This window comes from Cucurbita pepo, chromosome LG07 (assembly GCF_002806865.2).
Source record: "Cucurbita pepo subsp. pepo cultivar mu-cu-16 chromosome LG07, ASM280686v2, whole genome shotgun sequence".
Classification (NCBI taxonomy): domain Eukaryota; kingdom Viridiplantae; phylum Streptophyta; class Magnoliopsida; order Cucurbitales; family Cucurbitaceae; genus Cucurbita; species Cucurbita pepo.
Window position 1 is genome coordinate 8,303,708 of NC_036644.1, and position 27,590 is coordinate 8,331,297.

The window sequence follows — 27,590 nt, forward strand, 5'->3', positions numbered from 1 at the left end:
TAACTATTATCAGAGAGTAAATAATTGAATATATATATATATATAGAAAATTATATCGTAAAAATTTTAAAAACATATTTAACTATTATCGGAGAGTAAATAATTAAATATATATATATATATAGAAAATTATATCGTAAAAATTTTAAAAACATATTTAACCATTGTTGGAGAGTAAATAATTTAATAGATAATTATGAATTAAATAACGTATAATTGCAGTAAAAAAAATATTTTTTAAAATTAAAAATAAATTTTGGTATTCGAGTCAGATAATTTTTTATTTATTTGAATCAAATTGAGATCGTATGAATTGAATTGGGTTGATCGAGATTTTTTTAGACAGTATAATTTTTTTATCTAAACAATTATTAGTAACACTATGCAATATTACTAAAAGTCCATTTCAAAGATACCATAAAGGAAACCAAACTATTCAAATTATTAAAAGTAAGCATTTAATGCCAAAAAGAAATATTATTATACATTATTGTCGAGATAATTACAAAATTATAAATAAGTATAATTTTTTCTTTTATAATCTATGAGAAAATATCTATTTTATGAAGGAAAAAATAATAATTTTTAATTATCTAAATATTTATTTGAAGATAAATAATTATTCTTTTATGATACAACAAAGTAACTCACCTTTTGAATTAAACAAAGTAATTCTCACCACATTTTATTCCTTTTTTTAAATTTATTTCCATAGAAGAAAGTTTCTTTAAATAAATAAATAAATAAATAAATAAATATATATATATATATATATAAATAAGTGTAACGCCGAGATCCATCCCTAATAAATATTGTTTTCTTTGGGCTTTCCTTTCCCCGCTTACTCTTAAAGCTTTAATACGAGTTTGCTAGGGGTGAGGTCCACACCCTTATAAAGGGGTGTTTTGTTCTCCTTCCCAACCAATACGGGACATCAATATCGGCTAGCGGTGGATCTGAGGCGTTACAAATGGTATCAGAGCCAGACATTGGGCGATGTGCCAGCAACGAGGTTGTTCCCTGAAGGGGGTAGACACGAGACGATGTGTCAGTAAGGACGCTGGGCCCTGAAGGGAGGTGGATGTGGTGGTGGTCCCACATCAATTGGAGAAAGAAACGAATGACAGCGAAGACGCTAGGTCTCGAAGGGGGTGGATTGTGATGTCCCACATTGGTTGGGGAGGAGAATAAAACACCGTTTACAAGGGTGTGAAAACCTTCCCCTAGTAGACACGTTTTAAAGCCTTGAGGGGAAGCCCGAATGGAAAAGCACAAATATGACAATATTTGCTAGCGGTGAATCTCGAAAAGCCCACCAGAGTTCACCAAAAAGTTAGTTGAGAATTAAAAGAAACTTGCAACAAAGGGAAGCTTTAGTATATAGAGGTAGAGAGAGGTGGTTGAGACTAATAAAAACCACTTTATTTATTATAAATTTGACGAAAGTGATGCACATCTAAATCTAATATCATTACTCTTATTACGACGTTCAAATTATCGAATTTCGAGTTTATCTAGAAATGTAACGCCTCGTAGTCAAGATTCAATACCTTTAAGACCCTGATATTTTATGCATCATCTATGACATTAAGAGTGAAGACTATCCTCAGAGACCAACACGAGTCATTCTAGCATGTTTTGTCCTCACTCACATGCATTCTAATAAAATTCATAGGGATGATCTACAGACCAACACGAGTCCTTCTAGCATGTTTAGTCCTCACTCGCATGTATCCGAATAAGATTTATAGGGATGACTCACAGACCGACACGAGTCCTTCTAGCATGTTTCGTCCTCACTCACATGCATCCCAATAAAATCTATAGAGATGACGCATAAACCAACACGAGTCCTTCTAGCATGTTTCGTCCTCACTCAGATGTATCCGAATAAAATTCATTGGGATGACCCACAGACCAACACGAGTCCTTCCAACATGTTTTGTCCTCACTTAGATGCATCCCAATAAGATCCATAGGGATGACTCACAGACCAACATGAATCATTCCAGCATGTTTCGTCTTTACTCACATGCATTCCAATAAGATTCATAGGGATGACCCACATACCAACACGAGTCCTTCCAGCATGTTTCGTCCTCACTCACATGCATCCCAATAAAATTCATAGGAGGTCACCCCAGCATAGAATTGCTCCAAATAAAGCACGTTTAATCGTGACGTTCTTATAATTGAGCCACCAAATAGAAAGGTGCACCTTGTTGATATATGTAGTAATTTTTGTTTCCTTTTAACTCTTTCTTAGCCGTCATATTTTCGAGATGGGTGTGTACATGGGTCAAATTAAACAAAGTACAAGCCTGTCTAGTGCCGAAAGGTTAAGGAAGTTGGTGACCTGATGACAGGGAGCCAGCGACCGAAGTCCCGGTGAACGGCGGCCGTAACTATAACGGTCCTAAGGAAGCGAAATTCCTTGTCGAGTAAGTTCCGACCCGCACGAAAGGCCGTATGGGCCACTTTCAAAAAAAGCCCAAAACCTCAGCAGGCCCAAAAAACAAGGCCCAAAAGAGAACTTCATTGGATCATCCGATTGCGCATTTTGTCCGTATTGTTCCTTCATTTTTTCCTCCAAAAAATAAATAAAAAGAGCCCCAATCAAACCACCTATTTAAGCTCTTCAACGACTACCAACTTGCTCGCATTGATTTCTCCGTTCCATTTCCACTCTTCGCCACTCCAAATTCTCTCTATTTTTCATCGATGGCTTCTGTCTCAGCTTCATCATTCTGCGTGCGATCTGCAGCTCCTCGATCGCGCCAAATCTCTGTAAATTTTCGATTCCTCTTCTGTTTGTCACTTTATGTTTAAGGATCTGTTGAACGATTTCATTTTTGCTCTGTTCTCGTTCTTTCTGTATGATTAACTGCTTTGGAACTTGTTTTCTTGATTCCAATCCTTTTTATCTCGATTTTTGCGTTGATTAGTGTCGTTAATTACGAAGTTTGAAGCATTGGTTTGAATCGGTGCTGTGGTTGTATTGCATGGCTGTGAAATGCATGGATGATGGACTTAGCGTTCCCTCTTTGTTTCGAAATGTTTTATGTCTATTTCTTTTGGTGTTTTACCTTCATTTGTGTTATTTCAATACTGATTTGAATTTCTTGCCTAATTTTTCCGGCTATTTGGGACCTGTATGCTGAAGGGAATCGTTCTGAACCATGTTCAGAGAAATTAGCATTTTCTGTTAGAAAATTGAGTCCAGCTGACCTTAATTCTCTCTCGTTAATTGTGTCCTCAAAAATTTGAAGCGCAAAAGAAAACCATTAGTTACAAGCTGATCTTGAAATCCTTGCATGTATTTTGTTTACGACTCTAGTTATGAGTCAACTTGAAGTCATTATGTCCTGAAAATTCTGTGTGCGTCTATTAATTATAATTCTTCTATTGTTCTTTTTGAACTCTCTCTGTTAAGAACTTGTGTTATACTATCATATATGCTCTGCTGATCATTTTGGTGATGATCATGTTGTTTCTTGGTAAGCAGGAAACATCCAAGCTTTCTAGTTTGAAGAGGGTCTCATTTTCTCACCATGGGAGAAATACATTCTCTTCCAGAAGATTACAGTCGCTTCAAATTTCATGTGCTGTAAGTCTATACTTCTTTTTACTGAGGCTGTCAGTGCAAACGCAAATTGCTGTTGTTTTATGATGTTAACTGTTTGGAACAGGCCAAACCAGAGACAGTTGAAAAGGTTAGCAAAATAGTGAAGAAGCAATTGGCATTGCCAGATGACTCCACTGTTAATGGAGAGTCCAAATTTTCAACGCTTGGAGCTGATTCTCTTGACACGGTAAACTCATACAATACCTTGCTCACCATGTTTCATAGAAGTTTTCCTTTGAACATCTTTACCATAATTAATTTGAAACTTTTTGAAATTCTAATTAAGACCCTCGATTAATTTGATTATGGGATATCTTATGGGATCATCTCCAACGTGTCTGTTCTTGTCTTCTTGCTTGTGAGCATTTTTGGTAAAACACGACCGCCATTTTTAACATTTGGGAAGATATGTATGAATAGCTGTTCTTGAAGTTGGTTTTTTCTTCCATTAATTTATTTTTACATATAACCCATATAAAAAGAAAATGATTGATAGTCATTTTACTTATGAATACTGATTTTTCTACCATCGTCATGTGTTGTCCTAATGATTAACAAAAACAAATGAACTTAGGGAATGGATTTAAACCATAGTGACTAATTACCTAAAACTTCTTTTTCATCTCTATCTTTGAGAAAAGAAAGATTCTCCCTTTTGTGATTCTTATTCTTTTGTTCTTCCCTTCATTACAAAAATGCCCATGATTTGATTATTGTTTCATATACTCAATTTTCCATGAAAAATAATTTAGGATGAGTAAAATCATGAAAATTTTAGTTCGAGCTAGATCTTAAATGTGATGTCCCACATTGGTTGGGGAGGAGGAGAACAAAACACCCCGTTTTAAAGCCTTGATGGGAAGCCGTTGCTAGCGGTGGATCTAGGCCGTTACATTAAAGTTTTGAATGCTGTATTTGACATGCAATGCAATGTATAACATATATGTGTATATATGTGAGATTCAGGTTGAAATCGTGATGGGACTCGAGGAAGAATTTGGGATAAGCGTGGAAGAAGAGAGCGCACAGAGCATCACGACCGTTCAAGAGGCTGCAGACATGATCGAGGATCTCATCCTCAAAAAGAGTGGTTAAAAATCTGATTGCCACGAGGGAGGGAGGGTGAGCAAAAAACTCAGTCTCCTTTTTGCTCCCAAGTCTTCTCTTTTTTGTCTAGATTTTAACGCTAATCAATGTATTAGGTCTTAAAATAATGATAATAATAAATTCACTACACTTTGTTTCCTAATCTTCTCTTTTCCAAAAATTTTCCGTTCCATACTTGGTAATTCTTTTGTTATCTATCACAGGGTCGTAGCGATGCCGAAGCTAGCTTTCGCGCGACGCCGAACGCTAGCTTCTAGCTTTCGCGCGACGCCGAACGCTAGCTTTTGATTCTTTTGTTATCTATCACAGGGTCATAGCTAGCTTTTGCGCGAAGCTAGCTTCTAGCTTTCGCGCGACGCCGAACGCTAGCTTCTAGCTTTCGCGCGACGCCGAACGCTAGCTTTTGATTCTTTTGTTATCTATCACAGGGTCGTAGCTAGCTTTCGCGCGAAGCTAGCTTTTAGCTTTCGTGTGACGCCGAACGCTAGCTTTTAGCTTTCGTGTGACGCCGAACGCTAGCTTTGGGCTTTATGAGGAGAAAAAATATTTTCCCTATTTGCAAATATAGCTTCATTTATATTTTTTAAAAAAAATATACGAAAAAAAAAAATTAACAAAAAATGTTTATTTATCTATTCCAATTTTGCCCTCCTTTTTTCTATTTACCTATGATAAGTATTAAGAATATCAGTAATATAATATAAATCAAGTGTATTTTCTGTAAACCAATAGTATAGACAAACATTCATGTTAGTATATATAGTAATGTAATATTCTATCGTGTTATGGTTCGTAATCTTTTGGTATATCGTTTAAAAGTTATAACCCGGTCTTTTATTGTATTGCCAATTTTCACTTTTGTCCCTTAATGTATGTGGTATACTGATTGATGATAATTAGTTATATGATTCAACAGGCACGTAATCGGTAACATAATTTTTCGGGTATCAATAATTTGTCATTTTAGGTAGAATTGAGCCTATGTCAACTATATATTAGATATGGGTTAATATAAGAATTAAATAGGGGTATACATGGTCCGAATTGGGTCGGAAGATTTTTTTTTACCCAATCCAGAAGTTGGGTTGGTAATCTAACCCAAACCGAAACTTTCACAACCCCAACTCAACCCAAAACTTTCACAACCCCAACTCAACCCGAAACTTTCACAATCCAACTCAACTTTCTATTCTCGGTTTGGATTGTCAAAAATCACAATCCAACCCAACTCTCTATTCTCAGATTGGATTGTCAACAAAATTTTCTCGAATTGGATTGTCAACAAAATTTTCGGGTTGGGTTATCAATTTTTTTTTTAAGTTTTATTTATCTACTCTCTAATTATTTCACAATCCAACCCAACTCTCTATTCTCGGATTGTCAAATTTTTTTTAAAGTTCTATTTATCTACCTTTAATTATTTGGATACATAAAATATATTAAGAGTTCAGAAACAAACCCAAATCCATCTATAATTATTGACCAAAAATAAAAATAAAAAAATAAATTAATAAAAAAAACAAATTCAAATCAATCTATAATTATTGACCAAAAATAAAAATAAAAAAATAAATTAATAAAAAATAAGGAGCAAAAATGGTAATATATTAACCTACATTATTTATATAAGTTGTGATATAATAATGTTGCAATCAAGATTAGTCGATAATTATTGACGAAAAAAAGAAAAAATTGTAACATATTAACATACATTTTTTATGATATAATAATGTTGCAACAAAAGACCAGTGGAAAGGAATTTAGAGTATAAGGAATTCAGAATAATGTTGCAACATTGTCAAAAAATTCGTGCGTGAGTGTTCCTGAACCGGTCTCATTACCACTGGCAAACTCATAAAATGAAATGATTCTTAATATATGTTATATATTTTTATTTGGCTCGGGTCAACCCGAAAGTTTTGCTCATGAACCCGAAACCGAACCGTTCGAGTTCAAAAAAATGAATCCAACCCTACCCGAAATGTTAATCCAACCCAACCCAACCCAACCCAACCCTTATAGTTCGGGTTGAGTTGGTTCGGGTTGTCAGGTTGAATGTACACTCCTAGAATTAAATTGACAATTTAATCACAAAATTTTGAAGGGAGGGGGAGGGACCTAAATGAAAATTGAGGAAGATGAGGGACTAAATGAAAATTGAGGAAAAGGGTTGGCGGGTGAAAATAAAATAGGGTGAGGGACCGAAATGAAAATTATGAAAAATAAACGAACTAACCGTTCCCAACCAAAAACCGCGGCACGCCCAAAAGAACAAACAGATTCGCATTGCGTTACTTGCTTCCGTCGTTTTCTCAACCTCCTCCGTGTTCGTGTTGGACTCTTTCCATTTCGTAACTTGCTTCGATTTCCAGCAACGACATTCGCAATCCATTTTCGTAATCATGGAGGTTTAATCCGGAGGAAGTTTTGTTTTTCCAATCTGTACGTCGAGATTCAATGTCGCTGAATATGAATTAGTTCGTGAGTCGATTGCAACGGACGATCTGATTTTCGAATCCACTGCTCAAAGATCACAAAGGTGAGCGAACTTGCGCGTTCTTTTTTCATTTTTTGATTGTTCGATTGTTCGGCTTTTCTCTGAAATTTGTGAAATCCTATTTCGATTTGGATTTTACAAATAATTTTCATCCGTATTGATTTGTGTTGGAATTTGGCTCAATATATGTAGCAGGTGTGTTTCTAATCGTATACTGCATGTATGTATAAACTTTTTCTTTAATCATAATCTCGTTGAGTACTTCGATTGTGGTGGATAACAGGAGCTATGGATCGGATTAAACCAGTTTACACTCGACAGAAAAGTAACGCTGGCACTCCACTGGGACCAGCGTCGCCATTGGTACAACCGTATGGCCACCATGCGCGATCAGGTTCGGCTGGCGTGGCAAATTCGAAGAGAGGACAGAACAATGCAACGAAAGCTGCAGCGCAAAGGCTTGCAAAAGTGATGGCAAGTTCAGCTGACGACGAGGATGAAGAAGATGATCTTTCTTATGATTTGAGTTTGGCGAGTGGCACAGGGGGCATTGGATTAGCAGGTGGAAGATCAGTCAGATCCCGCTCTCCTATGGTAAAAATCGGTTTTAGTTACAATATATTTGTTCAGGTTTGCATGACATTCTGTTTCTTCATATAATTCATGCGTGTGATAGTTCATGCATGAAGGTTAGTGCTGTTTCTACTCGCTTCTTACTATTTGAATTTCTAGGTTACAGCTTATCGTTAAACATCCATTTTCTTAATCTTGACTGAGAACATGTTAGCTATTAGCTTCGGCTTTCTCCTTTTCAAATAGAAGCTATTTTCCCTTGCCTTGCAATGGTGAAAGCACAGATATAGAGATCTTTTAGCTTGATAACATAGCCGTGAGAACGAAAAAGTGTCATCCGTTAGGAATCACGACTCTCCACAATGGTATGATATTGTCCACTTTGAGCATAAGCTCTCATGGCTTTGCTTTGGGCTTCCCTAAAAGGCCTCATACCAATGGAGATAGTATTCCTCGCTTATACACCTATGATCTTCCACTAAATTAACCAATGTGGGACTCACATCCAATAATACTCGACGCTATCTAATTCTTTATGCAAATTAGTATGCGATTCTTTTCGTCCAAATTGGAGCATATGAGACAATTAAATGTTAAATGGACATGTATTAGTTGAACTAAAAGAATCACCAAACTCCAAATTGATAAAGATGGATTGTGTCTCATCTTAATATGATCTCATTCTTGTTTTGTAGCATTTTGATTAGTCATAAACCCCATTATGAATTAATATTTTAGTTTTAAACGTCAACACAATCTAGAGATCTTCTTGAGCAGTTAGATTGTGCAGTTAGCCTTTGATTTTCTTTTACGTTAATTTCTCATTTGCATCATTATATAATCATTATAGCCATCTGTGTTATACTACTAATAAATGTTATTTTCATGTTTTACTTGCAAGTCTAATACGTGATTAAACTTTAAATATAGCCGTCTGCTCGTACTACTCAAGAACCTACTTCTGGACATGTGGGATTGGGGGGTCGAGCATCTCAAACTGTAAATCATATGGAGCAACCAATGTCGGCTCGTACAGCACTAGGACAACGACCATCTCGTTCTGATACTAATGCTGAACAAGCACCCATTACTCGCACTTCAACAGTTAGTCGACCATCCCAGCTTCCCAACTCCGTAGAGCAACCTACATCTACTCGTACAGCATCAGTTAGTCGTCCCAATTTAGGAGTCAAGACAGTTCCATTGGTACCCTCTTCTGTATCTATATCACTTAAACCAACATTGCCAGTAACTCCGAAGGAGAGTCAATCTGATTCTAGAACATCACTTAGACCAGCCTTGCCTGTAACTCCAAAAGAGAGTCAATCTGATACTAGAGCATCACTTAGATCAACCTTGCCTGTAACACCAAAGGATAGTCAATTTGATACCAAAATGTCACTTAGACCAACGTTGCCCGTAACTCCGAAAGAAGGTCAGTTTGATCCTAAAATATCACTTAGACCAAGCTTTCCAATAACTCCAAAAGAGGGCCAGTTTGACGCCAAAAGAGATAAGAGGTATTAGCCAATGTATTTCTTATATCATTATCATCAATATGTCCCTTTTGGCTACTATGCTAATTTTTCAGACAGAGAAACACCATTCTTATGTATAGCTATGTAATTACAACTTAATGTTAGATCACTGACCAAAACAGTTATCTTCTTGAAGGCTTGATAGTGCGAACATTTTGTGTTGATAGTATTTGTATTTAGAAAATCCTATGTTGATAACAGTCTGGGCATGGTGGTTTGGATACCATAAGATGCAGTCTTTGTTAGCAGTGTTTAGGATTTTATTGCTTTGTTAACGTGTTTTTTTTATTTTTTTTATTTTTTGTTATTTAAAAGAACTCTTATTTGGGAGTAAAGGCAATGCATCTTGTTGTTATCAAAGAACTTTGATTTCCACTACCTTTTCATAGCTTGCTAAATTTTCATATTGAGGTTTAATTCTTGTCGCTAATATTTGCTGCTCGAATGTCTATTCCATGATTGTGCTGGTCCTTGAACAGGCTGTCTTTGGATATGGGAAGCATAAACTTCAGAGACAATAACAACCAGCCTTCCAGTTCTGCTTTACAAGATGAGGTATAGGGTACCCTTACAGCCAATTAATAGTCTGAGTCGAGTCCCTTAAATTCATTAAAGATTAACACGTCAATTTACTGTCACTCACACAAATATCATCTCCATCTTCATTTTCTTTTCTTTCTTTTATTTTGCAACATCCATTCAGAAATAATGTCTTCATCTCACCCACAGTCATATGTTTCTGCTGACCCAGCTAGCTGGCTGGAAGAATCCAAATAATGGACGATTTATCACACGAAATGTATCTGGCCATTTTAGAGGTCTACTGGTCTAGTCTTTCCAGAAAGGAATTACAACTTTATGTGCTTCTTGTGCTGAGTTTTTCTTTTTGTTATTTAAGATCAAGTTAACGTGCTTCGTTTCTACTTCCTTGTCTGAACTGAGATATTTAGAAGCATGTATAAAGATATTGGTCTTTCCAGATTCTGCTAATGATAATTATGATATTTGTGCAGCTTGATATGGTACAGGAGGAAAATGAAAGTTTAGTTGAAAAGGTGATGCCAACAACTTTTCCGGTTCTTCTTATGCGAGTGTTATTGGCTGTTTCTTGTATAATTAGTGTCATCAGTTCAACACGAACAATTTATACCTGAATGGAACAATCCTGTTTTCAAAATCACTGATTTAATTAAGAAAAAAAGGCTCTGTAATTGAAGAGCTCATTTGTTTTTTATATGAAAACTAGTTCAATGCCCAGACTTCTCCTAAACTACTTGGCTCAGTCTGACTAATCTAGTGCAAGCACAATACGTAACTCTACATAATGTCCTAACATTGATAGGATTTTCATTTATTTCATTTGGCATGTATCTAATATGTGCCTCCCCAGCTTCGACTTGCAGAAGAAAGATGTGAGGAAGCAGAAGCTAGAGCCCGACAGCTTGAGAATCAGGTAAAAAAAAAAGCTGGCTTGTATCTTCTCCACTATTTGGAAGCATTATTTTCACTTAAAATACTCTGCTCATGCTATGGGAAAATACTAATTTTATATCTACAAAAACAACCTTTAAAATATCGTCCATTTATCCCTACTAGTTCACTGAATTATTCGCGTTGCCACTGGACAATCTATAGATTAATTCATGCCATCCCGTGAACGCAGTTCTCTTTTTCCTCTTCTTCTTCTGGTTTGTCTTCGTTAGTATTTATGGTGTTAGTCATTGGAATTATATTTGCATTCCATCTGATTTTGCTTCCCACTATTAGAGTGGAATTTTTTTTTTTTTTTTAAATGATTTCTGGAACAAACAAGTCGTCTATCTAAATGTTTTTAACGAGTTTCTTTCTTCCAAGGCCCAGAAAGAAAATTCTTGGGTAGGGTATCTTTCTGATGAACTAACCCGCTTGGTTCCTTTTGTAACAACTCTGTTGCATACGTGTGGTATAGTCCATGTTGTGTTACACTTCATAGTTGTTGCATAACCGTTCGTTTACTGGTACAGAACTTAATCTATGGTATAATGATTGGAACATCCCAACATCGTCAAATAAATAATCTCATCCAATGTACACATTTTGAGTATTTAAATGTGATTTTTAGGTTTCTATGCTTGGAGAAGGTGTAACACTGGAAGCCCGTCTTTTGAGCAGGCTAGCTCCCGACCTTTCTATCCACTTCCAACTTGCAAGCCACTTCAGTTTTCATAATATCTAATAATTCATTACTGTTTTGCTTCCAGGAAGGAGGCAGCTCTGCAGCAGAGAGAGGTTTGTCCTACTAAAACTGGCAATATTATCAATTTCTTTTCTTCTGAATAATTTTGCACTGTATGAGTTAATATTCAGCTGCCTCCATGGAAAAGGACCATCAGGTTGAACTTTCCCAATATCCTTTAAAAGGACAGTGGAACCGGGAGATAAGTGTGTATTTACTATGCCAGTGTGATTCCTAAATTCCATGCTACACACTAAAAGTTGGATGTCCTAAAAGTCAAGGAATCATAATAGATCAAGGATCAATGACAATTGACAGTGTGGATGCATGCTTGTTTGCTGCTAATGCAGCGTATCCTTGAAACTGTTCGATAACTTCTTAAACTAGAAGATACNTTTGAATTTAACAATTGTGGGTGTGTGAGATCTAACAATTGACCTTCATAATTATAATAGGTGTCCTTTCTATAGCTTATACAATGGAGAAGTATGTTAATAAGTGTCTCGCATAAAGTAACCACTCCACTGGCCCTCTGTTCTACCTAGTTTTGAAATCTAAAGATTTCTTCCGTGTACTTTTGAGAGCCTTCCCATCACCTAGAAACCAAATGCCCAGATTTTGAAGGAATCGTTGGAGGAATTTGAAACAAGTGCTACTACTTGAAACGACGTCGGTAATATAAACTGAAACAGCCATTCTATGTTATTAATGTCAACAGTTGAAAATATAAAAGAACAATTAAAAAATGGAAGTAATAAGAGCAATAACTTTAAAAAATAGTGCTCGTATTTAGTGTTCTTAATTGTGTGGATGAACCTTATTGTTTTTCTTGCTTGAAATGAGGACAAACGTTATAGAATTTGAGTAACTGTCTTACTTGTGGTAGTGTGTAACATGTGCTTGAATTCAGTTTCCTTATTATTCTACTTTTATAATCATGATGCAAATGACTTCTTAGGTTAAATTAAGTTTGCTTCTTGTATTAATAGGTACTTTCGAATTATTTCAATGTGTCTTTAGATATTGGGTCTATTTGATCTCTTTACTTTAGGAAGTGTGCACTCTTTAAATTTGAATGATGAGTTTAACAAGCCATCCATTGGCTCTCATGGTTGTGACCTCAAAAAAGTGGAAGTTCAATCTGAGCGAGCCCAAGGCACTTTTTGAACTTTGAACCACTTTGCTAATTGTGAATCCCTCTGGAACATTCAGTGTCTTGGCTTTCTGTTTGTTCCGTGACGGTCTTTTTCGGGGCGACCACGCCAGTGTTGTTAGATTGTCTTCAAACATCTTCTCGACTCCAGAAAGCTCTCGTTCTTTCGTCACTGCCTCGTAATTTAGGGGCTCCACTTCTTGAAAACAAATCATGAATCTTTCTAGGATATCCGCTTCCACTTGCTGTTGGCTGGATCAGACTCACTTCAGTTTGGATAAAACCACAATAATTATTCCCGACTTCAACACCCACATCAACCCAATCAAGAAGTAAGGAGCTTTTTTCCCCATACCCTTCAAAGCCACCAATTGCCTCAATCGCCTTCAGATTCTATAAATGCAGGGGAATGTTTTGAACTTTCTCCCAAACACCATAACAGGCGGCCACATTAATTCTATTGTGTTTGTTAGCAGATTATTTTGATTCTGTTGTGACCACCATAACAGGAGGCCACCAAACACCAAACACCATGCACAACCAGATTCTGCTATCCTCCCGAGTTAACCAATTTCGTGATTTCCAGAAAACTTGTTAGCAGATTATTTGGATTATTTGGATTCTATTGTTGCCACCATAGCAGGGGGACACCAAACACCATGCACAACCAGATTGTGCTTTCCTCCCGAGTTAACCACTTTTGTGATTGCCAGAAAACTCTCTTTTATTCCAGATTTTCTGAATCCATATAAAGCCATTCATGCAATCAGTTTTGTGGAAGAGTTTTTGGGAATTTGGGGAGAGGAAAAGGTCCCGAAGAGAAACAAGACTTAATTATACTTAATCCCTCGTCGGGGATGAAGGTTTATTTTGTTGTTTATTGAAGATTCTGTCAGATTGTTCTCCACCCAAGAAAAAAATGTAAGTCCCCCCACAATCTCTGTCCCCCCGACCTTTCTCCCTTCAGACGAAGATGCCGACGACAGCTCATCCCCTCTTTTTCCGAATGTGCCTGAATCTACTCTTTGTACACTTATAATGGCATCCTCTCTCTCGTGCACGGTTAAGATAGAATATAATTCCTCCTCGTGTAGATTTGATAAGACATTTAAAGGAACGGTCGTAAAAATCACAGAATCTCGTCTCAAGAAAAAGTTAGCCCATTCAGCTGACGAAGTCGCTTTAGTTTGGTTAACAGGCTCGAGATAGAAGAGTCTGGAACTATAATAATCTATCCTTCTCTTTTAATGTTTGGTCTATTTATATTTAACAAAGGATTATGTCCTTGATACGTGTGTTGTGTAAGTAAGGTGAATCCACCCCCTCCTTGCAGGCTGCTTTGAGAGTTGCATCACAATCTCAAGGGGGCAGAGGTACTCAGCATATTGCTGCACTTAAAACTGAAGCAGAGGTATGCAGAAGTTGAAATCTGTATAAAAGAAATTATTTCCTACTAGTATTGGCATTATTGGATGGGCATAAAATATGAATGATCTATTAACTTTCACTCATTGGTACTTTGACTCAGACTGCAAGGGATGAGGCAACATCTGCTTTGGAGCATTTGCACGAAGCCGAGGCTGAGTTGCAGTCGCTTAGGATTATGACCCATAGAATGAAACTGACTAAGGAAGAAATGGTCTGCAGTTCACGTTTCAGAGTACTTACTTCCTTTCTGGTCCTATCTTAGGCATACTTGTCTGAAATACTTCTTTAATGCTAGGAAGAGGTTGTTTTGAAGAGGTGTTGGCTTGCTCGATACTGGAGCTTATGCGTCCGTTACGGTGATTTTTTTTTCTTCTATGGAACTTGCATGGCGTACTCTTGTGTTCTTTCAAATTTCCCAGAATTACAATATCCAGATACCCTATTCTCTGCTGCAACAAACAGTCTGGTCCCAAGAGTGAGATCCGCACCATAGAATCCTTTGTCCACTTTGCTTTGAACTAGAGCTGCAAATGAAAAGATAGATATTGGGCCATTTTCCTTATCTTGGGACCTAGACAAAAAAATCTCATTTTTTTAATGTTCATTCTTAACTTGAATAGCAATGAAACAATAATATTAGCGAGTTGTAAATTTAAAATCAACGTGAAAATAGTGGAACATAACTAATATTTTGACGTAAAATGAATATCAGGCAGTTAATAAAGTTTAGAAGTCTTTACCAGGATCTTGTCTAAAAAACCTGTTATGATCTTGATTTGCATGACTATTAACAAATTCAGACGTTAATGGGCATTATGGGATGGTTATTCACAGGACATGCGTTATTCCCAGTTGGAATAAGCAGCTTCTATCCAATAAACTTGAAATAGTCCTTTGGGCATGTTGAAGTTTTGGATGTAGTCCACGCCATTGTATGTCAAAATTGTTTTTTCATTTTTCAAACACACTGGTTCCCATTCTTGTAGATCAAGTATAACTGTTAGCTTTTCTAACTATTCTTTCTGACTCGTACAATCATTGATAGAGTCATGGAGACAATTTCTCAGTTTTCTATGGAACAATGAATATCTTCTGTCATATGCCCTATGGTGGATTTCAACTACCTCTGGACTAACTCAGAGATACATAGGCTGATAATTTTTTTTTTCTTTTTTTAACTAAATACTTGGCAGGTATTCATGCTGAGGTTGCTGGAGCAAGATCTGAATACTGGTCATCTTTTACTTCAAGTCCTGTTGATGATGTCTTGGAAGCTGGAAAGAAAGCAAAAGAGGAGACAGGTAAAAGAAACTCTTTGTCAAGTGATGGAAATGTTTAAGATCTCTCTCTCATTTTTCCTATGGTTCTTATTCATTGACGTTGTTACACTTTTCTATTACAATCAGAAGCCAATAATTTGGAGGGCAGAGAAAATCAACGAGACTTGAATGAACATTCTAGTGAGGCAAATGTCGAGAGCATGCTTGTAGTGGAGAGAGGTTTACGGGAGCTGGCTACATTGAAGGTTCCAGCTATATTTATACACTTGAAAGTCTTGCAAATTCACTGCTTTTTTTTAATATTTTAATTTAATCTTCTAGATTAATAGAACAAAGAAAAAATTTCCACGACAGGGAGTCTTCACTATTCAATGGACACCAGGAACTCATCCTTTTAGAAAAAGAAATAAAAAATAATTATCTATGGTACTTCAATAAATAAGCAACACGAGAGAATGTACCATTGAAGCTAAGCAAAAGAGAGAGAGAGGGGAGACTAAAAAAGGACACGCGGTGAGAACCTGGCCCACTAACAACCCTTGAAAAAACCCAGGAAGAGAGGGGGTAGGTTACAATAACTTGATGGTTACTCAGTACGAACGGCAAATAAAAATTGGAAAGGAGAGAGGAATGAAATACAAGACTCGAGGCAACAACAGAGTTTCTGTTTTGAGCTCCAGCAGCATCTATTTTTCTCTATTTTGCAAGGGATGAAATATAATATGCTTTTTCAAATTTGCATCTTCATTAAATTGAATGTTGCATGGCAGCATCTATTTTTCTCTATTTTGCAAGGGATGAAATATAATATGCTTTTTCAAATTTGCATCTTCATTAAATTTAATGTTGCATGAAATTCATTTATCTCTAAATCTTCACACCTGGAAGTAATGAAACATATTAGATTATACAAATATATTTTACGAAAATGTATTAACAGCAATGGAACATATTAAAAGATATTAGTATTTTTTTCGGAAAATGTATTAATTAGCGCATCCCTGTCACTTGTATTCAGGTTCTTAGATAATGGTGTTACTTTCCGCATATCATGCCTATAATTATATGCTTCTTCATTTAGTATAGCAAAAATGATATCTTGTGGAAAACGTTAAGGGAGAGATGCAATTCTCTTGGTTAGTATGTTTGTACCATGAAACTTACCATAATACAAGAATATCTGTTCAGTGAAATAGAGTTTCATATACTATCAAGGCTCTTTCATGACCAATCAGTTCAGTGAAAACGTTAAGGGAGAGATGCAATTCTCTTGGTTAGTATGTTTGTACCATGAAACTTACCATAATACAAGAATATCTGTTCAGTGAAATAGAGTTTCATATACTATCAAGGCTCTTTCATGACCAATCCATATCAGTAAACTGATCAGTCATATAATTATATCATATCTGGTCTTGAGCTATCTTTAAGTATTCACCTCTGCACTCACGTTTTTTAACTCTAAATATTTTACTATTTCAATTCAATTTTACATGAATATGAGTGGTAAAGATGTTTCCATGTCAAGTTGGAGTGTTTCAAAATCTAATCATGAATTTTTTCACTTCAACTTGTAGCTCAGTTATTAATATTTATTTTTTATTTATTTATGTGACTATAAGTTTCTAATGAAATTATTTTGAAGGTAGAGGACGCAGTGGCTCTTGCAATGGCTCGTGAGCGACGTGCAAATTTGCTAAAACCAGGTGAGAAATCATATAAAAGAAGTTCTATTGACTGTACCGATTGTCAAATTATGCATGAGATAAACATTGGAAGACAACAAAATATACCTTCTCCACTGGAATTTGAACTGCATTTTGGTTTACACGTTTGATATTGAACTTCCAATCCCATTTAGTTCTAGAATATTTTTGCCGAAGTTCTACACACTAACTTATTTTGTCCACGCTTAGTCTTTATTGGTACTGATTAGGAGCATCGGGAGTCTTCACTGATGCTGTTAGTTCCAATATAAATGAGACTACATAATTGTCCGATTTTCCATTAATTCTAGCTGTCATAGATTCAGGTAAGGGACGTGAGGGTTAATACGAGCATTCTAACTGTGTTTTCCGTTCTTGCTATTGCGTAGATGAGGCGAAGCTGCCAATAGAAGGACAATTCGAAGCCTTTGGTATGTTATCTGAAAACACTAAATACTCTTTTCGTTTCTACTTTTATGTGGTCTAAATTTGGTATTTATGTAAGACATGAGAAAGGTTTGTAGTATGACTTGAAGTACAACACATTTACTTGGGAGTAATTTATGATATACATGAGGTTTTAAAAATGGAAATCAATATATTAAGAGTCGTGCTAATAAGTTTTGCTCATTTCTTTTGCATACTACACTAGTTTTTGGACTGATGTTGAGGCCTCCAATTATTCGTACTTATTCTAGAAAAGGGTAAAGAGGGGATAGAGTGATGGAAACGGTTAGGGACGGGACCCTTTTGGATCGTGCGCAAACAGTAAAGAAGGAGTGTGGAAGTTATGTAGGGGTTTTTGGTTTACAGTGAGAAGGAATTTTTTGTGGACAACTATCTAGGAGAGAACCAAACTCTCTCGAAAAGCTGGGAGAAAAGCACTAATAACCCCACTCCCTGTTGAAGTACTCCCAATAGAGGGGTGTTGGTTTTCTATTGTTATCTTTATTGTGTTTGTTTTTATGTGATTAACACATTTATCTTAGTTGGATGCCTAACACGATATTTCTAAAAATAACTTTCCACTTGTGACCAAATCGAAGTTATTGATAACGTAATTCATTATGAGAAGTGTCTATCAATTGCCAACTAATAGAATCTTTCTATCCGTTACATGATTCATAATCATCGCAATCTTGAAAAGTAGTTGTTCAGAGCTTGCGTAGACGAATGAGAACATTTCTGTTATCTGTAAGGAGTCCAATGGTGAGGATTATTGAGAGGAGTAGTCCCACGTTAGTTAATTAAGAGGAAGTTCATGGGTTTATAAGTAAGGAACACTTGGTATGAGGCCTTTTGGAAAAACCGAAAGTAAAGCCATGAGAGCTTATGCTCAAAATGGACAATATCATTAGTGGTTTTAGGCTCTCTGGTTTAGTTTTAGATCATAAACAGTGAGAGGCTAACGTTTAACTATTATTACTGAGTCTTGTGCATGCTATAAATTTATTATTGTTTTTCAAGTTTTTACTTTTAACTACCGAATTACAAATTAAGCGGACTCTCTTCAGTTCTTGTGAACCTTATACTAATTGTTTTAAATGAAATGCCCTTGCAGAATTAAGCCACGAGGAGGCAGAGGATGTATCTTTTAAGCAGGTATTTTGACTTCCTCTATTTAGTCAACTTGTTTATCCATGTGTGTGTGTGTTTACATGGATTGCGTTTGAAATCTATTTTTAAAAAACTCTCTTGAGCACTTATAATTTATAAATTGAAAGCTGAATCAAAAAATTAATAAGTCAAACGTTTTCAAACAGGATCTATAAAAAAATATTTGAATTGATTATCAAATTATCAAAATTAGAAAATCAATTGTATATACTATTTTATGGGCTTGTTTCCTTAGAGCCGCATAAAGATAATTTTTATTTATGATATAGGCTTGGCTCACTTATTTCTGGAGGAGAGCAAAAAATGAAGAACTCGAACCAGACATCGTTGGTGAACGCTTGGAGTTCTGGATCAACCACAGTAACAAACACTCTTCTCATGATGCCGTTGATGGTTCGTTCTCTTTCTCTTTCACGCCGCATTCTCTAAATCAATTTTGTGAGGAGAGAAATTTTCATCTCAATTCTTGGATGGATTTTACCCACCTGATAGTTAGCTACTTACTTTAGTCTAGAATCTAAATTTAGAATCGAAGAAAACTGCCTACATTTGTCAAGAGAGCCTCCAGTGAAGGCTGCTGATGAAAACCTTGAATGGGCTACCCATAGATAGTTTGCTTCTTATGAGTTATGACCAACCTAAAAGCGTATGGATATATTATAATTGAGCACGTTTGGTGTCATTGTGCCTTACCAAGATCAAGATCAAAATTAGCCTCCTCCCTCTTCTCCGTTGTTAATGTTTGCGAAAGGTTAGAAGTTTAACAAGTTTTTAAAAACTTGATTCTTGATTTTGGGAATGACCAACCTTCCTCCCTCATAGGATCAGGTCATTTCCATTTTTCATTCCCAAATTTTTTTACCTATTTTCTTTTCCAAAGACTTCCTTTTCACCTCGATCTTGCGACAAGTGGAAGTAAGATCGATCGCATTCACACAACCACAAACAGAAATTAAACAAAGAGACACAAAGATTTACGTGGTTTGGAGAGAAGAAATTTCCCTACATCCACGGATAGGAACCAAACTCAATAATCCAAGTGTTTACAAAGTGTATATCTCACACTCTCACACTACAAAAACTCTCAACAAAGTTCCTCCCAAATGTCACTCAACAAATACAAGATCATACACAAACTCAAACTCTATACATCTCAACCATCTTAAACAACCCTTTATATAGGCATAGAAGCATTAATGTCATATGAATCAAGATGATTCATGTGTCAAAATGGAAGATGAATCAAATAAATGAGAGTTATGAACCAAATAAATGAGAGTTATGAACCAAAAAAATAAGAATATGAACCAAAAATAAATGAACTAAAGGAGAGTTATGAACCAAAATAAATGAAAATACATTAGGAGATACATACAAACTTTGTTTTCCTTTGATTTCGGATTTAATCTTCAAAAACACAATATTATAAATTGGATTCACACCTCATAATATATCTCGTTTCAAGTGATTTTCGGTATAAAAAATTTGTTTGATTGGCATATGGAGAGGTGTACAGCACCGATTATTTTAATGATATATGGAACAGTTGAGCGAGGGCTGATAGAGCTGAGGAAGCTAGGCATTGAAAACCAGCTATGGGAAATATCTCGCAGAGGGCTAGAGATGAACACTAACCGCAAACCTCGTCAATCTGACTTCTGAAGTTACGGTGAACTTCATTTCCATGAGAGTATTCATTCATATTCATCTCCTGAAGGCCTCCCTCTGCATCCACCTGCCAATTTAATAAGGTACAATTTATTTAATCATCAGGTCTATTACGCAACTAGCTAGACAGGAATGAACTAAGTTTAAACCCTAATTTCATAAATGTTAAGAATACAGTTTAAGAACTTTTAATAAAGCTTAAAATTGGTCTCTATTGTTGATTTTTCCAAGGAAAAAAAAAAAAAAAAAGACTAGTCTTGAAAAAAATTTGAAAATATGTTCATAGAGTGTCTTTTTCTAATGGAAATTATTATAGGGGTTAATTTTAGGATTTATTGAAGGCTTTACCGGGTGTTTGAAGGTGAAGGAAAAAACAGATTCGAGACTGGCCATTGTCCTGTTCAGTCGAATTATTAATTTTTCTAATTTTTCTTTACTCTTTATAGGAGAGTAAAAGAGTGAAAGAAAGGAGAAGATCAAGAAGTCAAGATTCAGTCGAATTAATCTTTCTTCTTTTACAGTAAAATCAGGGAGAGTAAATTCATTAGCGGTTTTCCCTAAAGTTAAAATAGTAATGTTTAAAATTTAAGAACAAAAATCGAATGAAACTCAAACTAGGATCGGAGGTCTAAGTTTATTATTATTATTGTCGGGAAATAAATCTTTTTTTTTTTTATTTTATGGTTTCTGGTGCAGATGGAAGATTCTCAGAGTTCATATTACACACTCGATTCCTCTATATTTCTCATCTGTTTCGTCATGAGAAGGTTGGTGTTCTTGAGGATCATCAGCTAATACTCTTCAATTTCTCATTTGTTTTATTTTTTAAGCTTACATGTGGTCTTGATTGTGACCCTAAGAACTATGTAATTTAATTATGATGCTCCTAAATTAAGTAATAAACGGCCTGCTCTTCCACTAGAGTTTCAATTTTGACTTATTTCAGAGCCTTTAGTCTAATTTATAAGATTAGGAATGTCATGTAATTATTAAATTTTTTAGAAAGTTGAAATTGTTAGAATCATGTTTTATAGTTTAATAGAACTCTAAGAAACAGCCCCTTTTATAGAATTGTATTAAAGATATGGATTATTTAAAGGATTTTATCAAATTACAAGTAGAAAATGCTAATTTTTTATTATTTTTTTTTAAATTATCAGAACCAAATTTATAATTTAAAGTTAAAAATTATTATTAATGAAACAGTCACTCTAGATTCCCGATTATATAGTGGTTAAATAGGATCATTTTCTGCTCGAGACCTTTTACTATTTTTTATCATGTGGGAGTTAGAAATAATTAGCTACCAAGTTTATTTTGTACACTCACATTCTTTACAAAGTCTTATTCATCTTATTATTATTGATTAAAAATATAAAGAAAAAAAAATACAATTAGAGATTAAGTGAGATTACCAAATTTTTAAGATACTTATTTTAGATGAGCCGAGTTAATAGGATGAACTAAACGAGTTCTACATGTATCACACATATCAATTAGATGTGCTTTAGGAAAATGAAGAAATCTAATATGAAAAGAAGAAAAATCAAAATACATGAAAGAGAATCGAATTCTATTCATATTGTATCGGAGATAAATCTTGGCCATTCCCGCCTCCATTTCAGTTCAACGAGCTTAATTCTAATTATTTTGTTCCAAAGCAAACCACGGGACGGTTCATCCTATTCAGATATTCATGACCAAGAAACACTAAATTCTCTTTCGAGTAGGCCCTGAAAGGAGAAGGAAGGCTGAAATGTCACCATGTGTCTATTATTGAATTCACCCGACCCGATAGTACCCCATTTTTGGAACGTCCAATGCCAAAGTCACTAAATGGGTATGGACGACGGTATCTTTCCTCGTCCTTTCCAAAGAAAAAAGAAAAAAGCTTGTATCAAAGATTTCTTGCATAGGGGCAAAAGAATGATGAAATTAATAAAACTCAACGCTTCAGTGATAGCGGAAGATTTGACACCCAAGTTCCCTCTCCCACACTCTCTCTTCAATTACCTCTAACTACAGCTAAAAGACCTCTCCCACTAATGGGAAGACCTCTTCTAATGCCTTTTTACCCTCAACAGCTTATACAACAGGATTTCTATATACAGTCAGTCAAATTCGGCATAGAACGAACCATGTTAATTAAGCTCGTCTCTTACTCAATCGCCAAGAGTTAGGTTCGTGATATCTGTCGTAGAGCGGTTCGATACGCTCTTGCCTCTTTCGCTTGCTCATCTTTGTTGGATCTGCAACTTTGAAGTATCTTGGAGCTAATTCAACGAGCCATTTGGGATCTATGACTGTTACTTCGCGCATGTATTCTTTTGTCGTCATGACCAGCTCGTGGTATATGACCCAGTCGGGCTGTCTTTGGAATAACGCACTGCTCGGATGGATATAAACTGGTTGGTTCTCGACTAGAGTCCGATAACCCTCTTGAGGATCCTTTCTGGCTGCATGGAAAAAGAATCCGGCTGTGATGGCCTTCCTTATCTGAGTGAAATTCTTGCCTGCACTCACTACGTCCAATTTATACCTGAAATTAGGAACAACGTGTTGGAGTTAGAAAGGGAAGGAAGAGACTCATAGGAACAGTAAGATGTTAGTATCTGGAGAATACAAGACAGTAAACCACCTATGCCTCAAAACCATTTTAACTCGAACTTTCATACAAACATTATTATGCATCTCGCCGAAACTTCATTCAGATGCCTTTTCCAAATTCTTCAACGTTTTGCTAGTATTCTTGTAACAACCCAAGCCTACCGCTAGCAAATATTGTCCTTTATGGGCTTTCCCTTTCGGGTTTCTCCTCAAGGTTTTAAAACGCGTCTACTAGGGAGAGGTTTTCACACCCTTATAAGGAATGCTTCGTTCCCCTCTCCTATCAATGTGGGATCTCACAATCCACCCCCCTTAGGTGCCAGCATCCTCGCTAGCTAGCACATCGTCTGGTGACTGGCTCTGATACCATTTGTAACAGCACATCGTCCGGTGACTGGCTCTGATACCATTTGTAACAGCCCAAGCCCACCACTAGCAGATATTGTCCGCTTTGGCTCGTTACATGTTGCCGTCAGCCTCACGGTTTTAAAACGCATCTACTAGGAAGAGGTTTCCACACCCTTATAAGAAATGTTTCGTTCCTCTCCAATCAATGTGAGATCTCACAATTCTTAACAGAATACATAGTTTGCTGGTTCAGCCTGAATCTATTCAGACCAAATATATTTATACTAGATAACATACCAGCGTGTAAACTACATGGTTCCTTTTGTGAAAGAAGCTAGAGAAAAATGAAGGAATATACACTATAAGCCCAACAAAAAGAGATCCCAACCTAAACTCCTGAAAGGAAAGGACTCCACTCCAATTTATATGACCTGTCTCATAATTACAAAAAGATCATATAACCAATGCCCACAAAGAGATGTTAAGCCTAACAACCTCTCAAACCTCTTCACACGATCTCCACCTCTTTAAAGCTCANCCCCCCCCCCCCCCCACAGAGCAGCCATCTCTACTCCGCACATGTAAACTTTATGTTCAAACAAAATAGTTAAAAGGCAAATGCATGCATGCAAGACAAGACAACAATAGACAATCGTAACTGAAGACAACAGTTCAACAAAGATGATATCATGAGGAGACAGAAGATCATACTTGTCCATAATCGAAAGAAGTTGTTTCCTCACGTCCTGCGCTCTCCTCAAGGACCGAGATTGAACAAAGTTCTCAAAACACCAGGGGCCTGAAAAGTTTTTGGCTTTCCACGCCTCATAAACTGCAAGCAAAGTCAGATGATCTCCCTCTGGCTGGAAAAATTTGGCCCTTTTCTGATCAGCCTGGGCTTGTTTTTCCCTTGGCCTGTAAAAGATATTTCCAGTCTGAATCATAGCAATTATTGTCAAGATCTCATCACTGCATCCAAGATCCACACTAGCTAGCAGCATTTTAGACAAAGGTGGATCTAACGGAAACTCGGCCATTTTTCTACCCAACTTAGTCAGAAGTCCTTCTTCGTCAAGTGCTCCTAGACTGTAAAGTTGTTCCATTGCTGAAATTAGAGCTTGGGGTGAAGGTGGATCCATAAAATCAAATGACAGAAGATCATTTATCCCCATTGCTTTCATAGTAAGAGTAGTATGACCAAGATTAATCCTCTGGATTTCTGGTATTGATGTAGGAGACATCTCATTGCGATAAGCACTCTCAGTATAGAGGCGGTAGCATTTTCCAGGTCCTGTTCGCCCTGCACGACCTGCACGCTGTTTGGCTGATGCTTGTGAGATTGGTGTAATAACAAGAGAATCAAGCCCTTGCTTTGGGTTATATACATTCTGTTTAGCGAATCCAGGATCAATAACATAAAAAATTCCATCTATTGTTAACGAGGCCTCGGCAATGTTCGTAGCCACTACAACTTTCCTTTTACCTGGAGGAGCCGGTTCAAATATCCTGGACTGCATTTCACTGGGTAAGGCACTGTAGACTGGTAGAATAATTAACTCGGGAACGTTTTTACCAAGTCCTTTCATTCTCTCGTAGAGCGACTGACATGCAAAATCAATCTCCTCCTGACCAGTCAAGAAAAGAAGTACGTCTCCTTCAGGTTCTGTCAAGTGGATCTGCAAGACAGTGATTAAGGCAGCATCAAGATAATCAGTTTCTGGCTGCTTGGTATAGAGGATCTCCACAGGGAAAGTTCTCCCAGGAATTGTAAAAATATTACAATTGAAGAAATATCCTGAAAATTTTTCAGCATCTAAAGTAGCGGATGTGACGATCAGACGAAGATCGGGTCTCCTTTTCACAAGTTTCTTCAGCAACCCAAAAAGAACATCAGTGAAGATCGTTCTCTCGTGAGCTTCATCAAGCATAATTACGGAGTACTGAGACAAATTATCATCAATCAAAATCTCCCTAAGAAGCATACCATCAGTCATATACTTGATCACAGTATCAGGTCCAGTACAATCCTCGAAACGAATAGCATATCCAACTTCCTCTCCCAAGCGACATCCGAACTCTTCAGCAACCCTCTTTGCGACGGACATTGCAGCCACCCTACGTGGTTGAGTACATCCAATTTTACCAGATGTTGTGTACCCAGCTTCAGCAAGATACTGAGTTACTTGTGTTGTCTTACCTGAACCAGTCTCGCCAATGACAACAAGTACCTGATTATCATGAACAGCCTGAACAAGTTCTTTCTTCAGCTTGTAAATGGGTAAGCTCTGCCTCTGTTCCTGGATAGACAGCTTTGACTTCTGCCCAAAACTGATATCTTTTCCATAAGCATCCTTCTTCCACTCTGGCATATCATAGGCCGACAAGCCAACACCCCTGAGCTCCTGTGCAAGATGTCTCTCACCAGTCTCTGGCATAGGGTCTTCCCAAGGTCGATTAAGATCCTTTGGAATTGAATCGAGCATGGTCCTCTGCTGCTGCTCACGAACTTCTCTACGCTCCTTAATGAGTGCAGATTGAAGTGCAGCTGCTCGACTCAGTGACCCTTCCGGATTTTTAAAGATCTTAACTGGCGACATATCAATTGAGTATCTGCTCTGGCCTTGCAGAAATTCAGGCTCGTCCTCATTCAACTCAATCTCAAGCTCTTCTTCGGCAGCACCCTCTTCTTGGTATAATAACCCGTCTCCCTCGTCATCATAAGAAGGATACTCGCTTACACTTAAAACCCCAGAAGCCATCAGCTGCTTGGCTTCCCATCTCTCAGGTGAGCTCATGCGCTTCAAAGGTCTGCGTGAAGGGACAGTAACATCATCTTCCACAATTTTAATCCCAGAAAGGCCAGTCCTAACCACCGGCCCTTCATCCTTCGAATCTGAAGGATTCATTCTAGGACCATCGTCAGCATCTTTTTTCTTTAGCGGTAGTAAATCCTTACCAGAATGCTGATCGACATCCCTCATAGAAAGGCTCAACTTTTGCCCTGAAAATGAAATGACCTTGACATAAACCTCTTGATCGCGCTTTACAACATCCTTGGCATTGCTAATCCTTCGGGTGGCAATCTGAGAAACATGAACCAGACCCTCCTTGCCTCTAAAATCGCTCAGTTGGACAAAGCAACCCGTGTCCATCACTCTGGAAACTCTACCCTTGTAGACCTTGTACAATTCAGGTTCTTGGTCGACAGGGTGGTGTTGCCCATTTTGTGTATGCTTGTCCCTATCACCTCTCCAATTGCCATTACCAGCTTCTGCATCACCCCCATAACGCTCATCTTCTTCATATCCATTTTTCCTATTCCGATCCCTTGGCCTTCCGCTTCTCCGGTGATCATCATCACCATCATCGTCACGATCCCTGCCACCATGTCTCTCATCCCTTTCATATCTATCCCTGCGCCTATCTCTATCCCGATCCCGATCCCGGTAACTATCCCTATCCCTATCCCTATCTCTATCTCTATCTCTATCTCTATCCCTATCCCTATCCCTATCCCTATCCCTATCCCTACCTCTGTCTCTGTCTCTGTCCCTCTCTCTGTCTTTTCCTCTGTCCCCGGCCCTCCCCTTGTATCGATCATCTTCTTCATCTCTGTCCCCACGCTTCTGGCGAAGCTCCAACTCAATTTCCTTCTCGAGCTCCTTCGCTCTCTCCCGATCATCATCGATCACCAATGCCCGAAACTTGCTCTTCTTCCCATCTGATTCCTTATCCTTCTTCAACTCCTTTTCGTTGTTCTTCTGCGGAGGAAGAATAAGGTGAATGATCCTCAGAAGCGAGCGAACAAAGTAATCAGGCATTTCCGCGCCATTCTCTTTCAATTTGGCATCGAACTCATCCACCGTCTCACAGCTCCGCCCCATCTCCGTTATGAACTCAGCAAGAACTTTATCTCCGAAACCTAAATGAGTTTCAAGCTCAGAACATACCTTGGAGACAAGGGATAAGTACTCGAGTTTCTTCAATCCATCGTCGCCATTAGCCGTGGAAACAACCATCGTGGAATTGGAGAGAAACAGCAAAATCAAACGAATGAAAACAATCTGAAGATGAAGAGATCGAGAGATTTTTAGGGTTTATCGTAGATAAAACTGATCATAGGATGAAATCGACTAAGCCCAATGTGCACATGTAGGCTTCCCTGATATTCCCTCTCCCGTCATTGCTCAATATATTTACACGCCTTTTCTTTTTATACGGTCTATTA

At 37.1% G+C, this 27,590-nt stretch overlaps 3 protein-coding genes across 6 annotated transcripts; 2 read left to right on the forward strand and 1 right to left on the reverse strand.

Annotated features, from left to right (window-relative positions):
• Window positions 1–2,645: 2,645 nt before the first annotated feature.
• Window positions 2,646–4,874, forward strand: LOC111798824 (acyl carrier protein 1, chloroplastic-like). The gene is made up of 4 exons (XM_023682158.1): window positions 2,646–2,787; window positions 3,506–3,607; window positions 3,690–3,812; window positions 4,592–4,874. Exons 1-4 carry the CDS (start codon window positions 2,722–2,724, stop codon window positions 4,718–4,720), a joined length of 420 nt encoding a protein of 139 aa, XP_023537926.1. The 5' UTR covers window positions 2,646–2,721; the 3' UTR covers window positions 4,721–4,874.
• Window positions 4,875–7,048: 2,174 nt separating this feature from the next.
• Window positions 7,049–21,347, forward strand: LOC111798825 (coiled-coil domain-containing protein SCD2). Of its 4 annotated transcripts, none has more exons than XM_023682159.1 (19): window positions 7,049–7,271; window positions 7,513–7,823; window positions 8,733–9,322; window positions 9,820–9,895; window positions 10,354–10,395; window positions 10,731–10,793; window positions 11,442–11,491; window positions 11,581–11,608; window positions 14,042–14,119; window positions 14,237–14,347; window positions 14,432–14,492; window positions 15,330–15,437; window positions 15,543–15,661; window positions 17,062–17,122; window positions 17,512–17,553; window positions 18,684–18,724; window positions 19,009–19,132; window positions 20,286–20,490; window positions 21,104–21,347. In XM_023682159.1, the coding sequence occupies exons 2-18, from the start codon at window positions 7,518–7,520 to the stop codon at window positions 20,399–20,401; spliced, it is 2,016 nt and encodes a 671-aa protein (XP_023537927.1). In that variant the 5' UTR covers window positions 7,049–7,271; window positions 7,513–7,517; the 3' UTR covers window positions 20,402–20,490; window positions 21,104–21,347. The 4 variants fall into 4 exon arrangements, with proteins under 4 accessions (XP_023537927.1, XP_023537930.1, XP_023537931.1 ...); XM_023682162.1 differs by having other exon boundaries at window positions 15,546–15,661; XM_023682160.1 differs by lacking the exon at window positions 7,049–7,271 and adding an exon at window positions 7,330–7,424.
• A 952-nt stretch (window positions 21,348–22,299) lies between these two features.
• Window positions 22,300–27,556, reverse strand: LOC111798826 (probable pre-mRNA-splicing factor ATP-dependent RNA helicase DEAH5). Its single transcript, XM_023682164.1, has 2 exons — window positions 24,074–27,556; window positions 22,300–22,946 (listed from the first exon to the last, which is right to left on the reverse strand). Exons 1-2 carry the CDS (start codon window positions 27,379–27,381, stop codon window positions 22,553–22,555), a joined length of 3,702 nt encoding a protein of 1,233 aa, XP_023537932.1. The 5' UTR covers window positions 27,382–27,556; the 3' UTR covers window positions 22,300–22,552.
• Between the last annotated feature and the right edge of the window lie 34 nt (window positions 27,557–27,590).